This window comes from Nycticebus coucang, chromosome 10 (assembly GCF_027406575.1).
Source record: "Nycticebus coucang isolate mNycCou1 chromosome 10, mNycCou1.pri, whole genome shotgun sequence".
Classification (NCBI taxonomy): domain Eukaryota; kingdom Metazoa; phylum Chordata; class Mammalia; order Primates; family Lorisidae; genus Nycticebus; species Nycticebus coucang.
The window spans coordinates 117,659,088-117,663,936 of record NC_069789.1 but is presented as its reverse complement, the minus strand read 5'-3'; the positions used below and the strand labels follow the sequence as shown (position 1 = coordinate 117,663,936).

General features: G+C 49.7%; 1 protein-coding gene across 1 annotated transcript; it reads left to right on the top strand.

Annotated features, from left to right (window-relative positions):
- The first annotated feature begins 1,076 nt into the window (after positions 1-1,076).
- Positions 1,077-4,574, top strand: CRX (cone-rod homeobox). The gene is made up of 3 exons (XM_053604765.1): positions 1,077-1,176; positions 2,645-2,796; positions 3,927-4,574. The coding sequence occupies exons 1-3, from the start codon at positions 1,077-1,079 to the stop codon at positions 4,572-4,574; spliced, it is 900 nt and encodes a 299-aa protein (XP_053460740.1).
- Positions 4,575-4,849: the final 275 nt, after the last annotated feature.

Here is a 4,849-nt window from a genome sequence, read left to right as displayed (position 1 = left end):
CACCAAGGTCAGAGCCGGGAGTTACCGGTCTCTTTTATCTTTGCCAAACTGATAGGTCACAAATGATCATGGAAGATCATTATTCACTGTTGTTGCAATGACTGTTCCTTAGGGTCACCCTCCTAGTTTGTCTGGGACTGTTCTGGTTGTAGCACTGAGAATCCTTCCTTTCAGGAAACCACCCCTTCCCCATTCTGGCCAAACATGGATATAGCTGGTCAGCCTGTTCTCCCTGATTATTTGCGAGGATTTTTTTTTTTTTTTTTTTTTGAGACATACAGTACTGTGGCGTCACAGCTCACAGCAACCTCAAACTCCTAGGCCCAAGTGATTCTCTTGCTTCAGCTTCCCAAGTAGCTGGGACTACAGGTGCCTGCCACAATGTTCAGCTATTTTTTGGCCCAGGCTGGATTTAAAACTGCCAGCTCCGGTGTATGTGGCTGGCACCCTATCTGCTTGAGCTACAGGTGCCGAGCCTTTTTGTTTTGAGACAGGGTCTTACTCTGTAACCTCAGGTAGAGTACAGTGGTGTCAGTGCATGGAAGCCTCAAACTCCTAGACTCAAGCAATCCTCCTTCCTTAGCCTCCCAATAGTTTGGACTACAGGCACCAGCCACTGCACCCAACTAATTTTTCTATTTTTAGTAGAGATGGGGTCTGGCTCTGGCTCAGACTGGTCTCCAACTCCTGAGCTCAAGCAATCCACTGCCTTGGCCTCCCAGAGTGTTAGGGTTACAGGTGTGAGCCACTGTGTCCAGCCAGGGTCAGGTTTTAAGGCTAGAGTAGAAATAAAGGCTTTCCTTGATGACACCCATTTTGGCTTCAGCTCTCTGCTTTTCAGCGTCTCAGTGAAGCTCCAACAACCTTAAGCAGAGGGTCATTTTATAGTGGAGGTAACCCAGGCACAGACAGTTGACATAAATGGGCCCAAACCACACACACCTAAGAGGTGCCTAAGGCAGGGTTTAAACCTTGGGCTGTATGTTAACAGCCATTGAGTAACTGGTGAGTATTTGAATGTACCCCTATCTTCTCTTGCAGGCCCCCTGACCTGGGCCCCAGTGTCCCTGAGGATCATGATGGCGTATATGAACCCGGGGCCCCACTATTCTGTCAACGCCTTGGCCCTGAGTGGCCCCAGTGTCGATCTGATGCACCAGGCTGTGCCCTACCCCAGTGAGTAAAGTCCTTTTCCCCGATACCCCAGGCTGGTCTCCTCTCTCAGGGACCTCTGAGTTCCCTTGCCCTCAGTAAGAAAACACTTATAGAGTTACAATGAGGCCACACACCAGCCCTGTATGTTCACCAGCAAATGAAAAATAATATTATTTGTCACTTAGGGTGGTAGAAAAATGTAGATATTTCTTAAATTTAGGGTAGTTGTTCCCTTTGGGTGAGGAAGGAAGAAGTGATCTGGAAAGGGAGACAAGAGAAATTTTTATCTGTTAGCAAAGCTTCCTTCCTTTCTTCCTTCGTTCCTTCCTCTTTCTCTTTTTTCCCCCTCCCTCCCTCCCTTCCTTCCTTTTCTCTTCTTTCTCTCTCTCCTCTCTCTAGGACAGAGTCTTGCTCTGTCATCCTGAGTAGAGTGTAGTGGCATCATCACTGTTTGCTGCATGCAACCTCAAACTACTGGGTTCAAGCTGTCTGCCTTAGTCTCTCAAGTAGCTGGGACTATGGTACGCCCTGCCACCACACCTGGCTGATTTTTCTATTTTTAGTAGAGATGAGGGTTTCTCTCTTCCTCAGGCTGGTCAGTCTTGAACTCCTGACCTCAAGTGATCCTCCGGCCTCCTCCTCTCAGAGTGCTTGGATCACAGGTATGAGCCACCATGCCTGGCAGCAAATTTTTTTTTACAGTTTTTGGCCAGGGCTGTGTTTGAACCTGCCACCTTCAGCATATGGGACCGGCGCCCTACCCCTTTGAGCCACAGGCGCTGCCCTCTGGCAGCAAATTTTTATTTCTAAGAGCCATGAATGCTGTTGTTTGTGGCATTGTTCTTTAGGTGGTTTATTTTTTTCCCTTTTTGCATTAAGTTGTGCCATCTGTTTGGACTTGCTACTTTTTTTTTTTTTTTTTGTAGAGACAGAGTTTCATTTTATTGCCCTCGGTAGAGTGCCGTGGCCTCACACAGCTCATAGCAACCTCCAACTCCTGGGCTTAAGCGATTCTCCTGCCTCAGCCTCCCGAGTAGCTGGGACTATAGGCGCCCGCCACAACGCCCGGCTATTTTTTGGTTGCAGTTTGGCCGGGGCTGGGTTTGAACCTGCCACCCTTGGTATATGGGGCCGGTGCCCTGCTCACTGAGCCACAGGCGCCGCCCAGACTTGCTTCTTTCATAGGCTAGAAATGTTTGCATATCAGCAATGTTGTGCTTCAACAGAATATGTGCATAGGAAATTTTAGAAGAGGGGAAAACCAACTCACACCCCTTATGGAGCTGAAGACAATTCCCCTCAAGGCGAAGCACGAGCCACAAAGTGATAGGCTGGAGTGAGGAACAGAAGGGCAGGGAGTGTCTACTCCACCCTTGGTTTAGGGAGATGGGCAGCCAGAGAGGACTTCTTGGCATCCCGCCCACTCTTAGGGCCTCACACCAGCAGACTTGGATCACCTGAGGGTCTTGCTTCCCCACCCCTGCCCCAGGCGCACCAAGGAAGCAGCGGCGGGAGAGGACCACCTTTACACGGAGCCAGCTGGAGGAGCTGGAGGCACTGTTTGCCAAGACGCAGTACCCAGATGTGTATGCTCGTGAGGAGGTGGCTTTGAAAATTAACCTGCCCGAGTCCAGGGTTCAGGTTAGTGTTCTGGTCCCTGGGCCCCTCCAGACCCTCCCTGTGACCTTTCAGTAGTCTTTCCCAGACCCAGAGAGAAGGGAGGAGGGAAAGTCTCACAAAAGGTAGCAGCCAAAGTTATAAAGAGGCCTCGTAATTGTTCCCTTCACGGTTTCATTGACCTTCTCTCTTCCCACTCTTATCCCTTCTCACTCCACTCCAGCCATACTGGCCTCTAACATGCCTGCCAAGCACACTTCTGCCTCAGGACCTTTGCAAGCACTGTTTCCTCTACCTGGAATGCTTATTTTCCAGATAACCACGTGGGCTGGCCCTGACACCTTGTTCAAGTCTTTGCTTATCAGTCAACCAAACTGTGTTATCAATCAATGAGATCCACACTGACAATGACATTTTAAATTGCAACTTTCCCCACTATCCCATCTCTACTGATGCTCCTTAGCCTGCTCAATGGCTTCTTCTATGGTATCTATTACTTTCTAAAATACCATATGATTTACTGTTTATTTATCATCTTCTTCCAACTAGAATGTCAATTTCACTGATGGATCCCCCAAATAGAAGATCGTTAACACACCGTTTATTAACTGATTGATTAAATGGATGGATGGGTAGATGAGTGGATGGATGGATGGATAGATGATGAATGGTTAGATGTATGGATGTATGTATGGATGGATGGATAGATGTATGGATGTATGGATGTATGGATGGATGGATGGATGGAATGATAGATGAATGGATGGATGGATTGATGGATGGATGGATAAATGAATGGGTGGATGAATGAATGGATGGATGGATGGAAAGATGAATGGATGGATGTGTGTTCATATGTATGACTGGATGGATAAATGTATGTATGTGTGTATGATTGGAAAGAAAAATGTATGTAGTGTGCTTGTATAATTGCATGTATGTATATGTGATTAGATGGATGAATGTATGTAGATGTGAGGTATGCACGTATGCTTGCGTGGGTAGATGGATGAATAGATATCCCATAGTTGAATGCAAAGAGGATGTAACTTCAGTACCTCTTACCCATAAACATCATCATTTGTGGGCACCCTGAGTGCTCTCCTGGGCCTCTTTCCTACTTACCTATCTCAGTCTCCCCTCCTACTCCCTAGGTTTGGTTCAAGAACCGCAGGGCTAAATGCAGACAGCAGCGGCAGCAGCAGAAACAGCAGCAGCAGCCCCCAGGGGGACAGGCCAAGGCTCGTCCTGCCAAGAGGAAGGCGGGCACATCCCCAAGACTCTCCACAGATGTGTGTCCAGACCCTCTGGGCATCTCAGATTCCTACAGCCCCCCTCTGCCTGGCCCCTCAGCCTCTCCGACCACGGCAGTGGCCACTGTGTCCATTTGGAGTCCGGCCTCAGAGTCTCCTTTGCCTGAGGCCCAGCGGGCTGGGCTGGTAGCCTCAGGGCCTTCTCTGACCTCTGCTCCCTATGCCATGACCTACACCCCAGCCTCCGCTTTCTGTTCTTCCCCCTCTGCCTATGGGTCCCCAAGCTCCTATTTCAGTGGCCTGGATCCCTACCTTTCTCCCATGGTGCCCCAACTGGGGGGCCCAGCTCTCAGCCCTCTCTCCGGCCCCTCCGTGGGACCCTCCCTGGCCCAGTCCCCTACATCCCTGTCAGGCCAGAGCTATGGCGCCTACAGCCCCGTGGACAGCTTGGAGTTCAAAGACCCCTCAGGCACCTGGAAATTCACCTACAATCCTATGGATCCTCTGGACTACAAGGATCAGAGTGCCTGGAAGTTTCAGATCTTGTAGAAGATGGTGTCTGCAACTTACTGCATCTCTCTGCCTGGCCTCAGGACCCTCCCTTGTCTAAATCTGCCTCTCTGCAATTTAGGCACTAGGACAGAATCCCTGAGAAAACAACAGGAACCAGCAGCCCTTCTAAGGGTGCGGCCTCCTTGGCTTTTTGTACAGCTCAACGTGACACAGCTCCCCCCCACTTTTCCTCCTTAGGGAGAGGCTCCTCCCCTCTCCTGGGACAGCCCAGTAGGCCTCAGAGATTCTCTAAACCCCAACACCATCTCTTT

What these genes read in the sequence shown, in the direction of transcription:
- CRX (XM_053604765.1), top strand. Translation starts at nt 1,077, where the DNA reads ATGATGGCGTATATGAACCCGGGGCCCCACTATTCTGTCAACGCCTTG. An exon ending in CCAGGCTGTGCCCTACCCCA is followed by an intron (nt 1,177 to 2,644) that starts GTGAGTAAAGTC and finishes CCCCTGCCCCAG; the next exon opens with GCGCACCAAGGAAGCAGCGG. An exon ending in TGCCCGAGTCCAGGGTTCAG is followed by an intron (nt 2,797 to 3,926) that starts GTTAGTGTTCTG and finishes CCTACTCCCTAG; the next exon opens with GTTTGGTTCAAGAACCGCAG.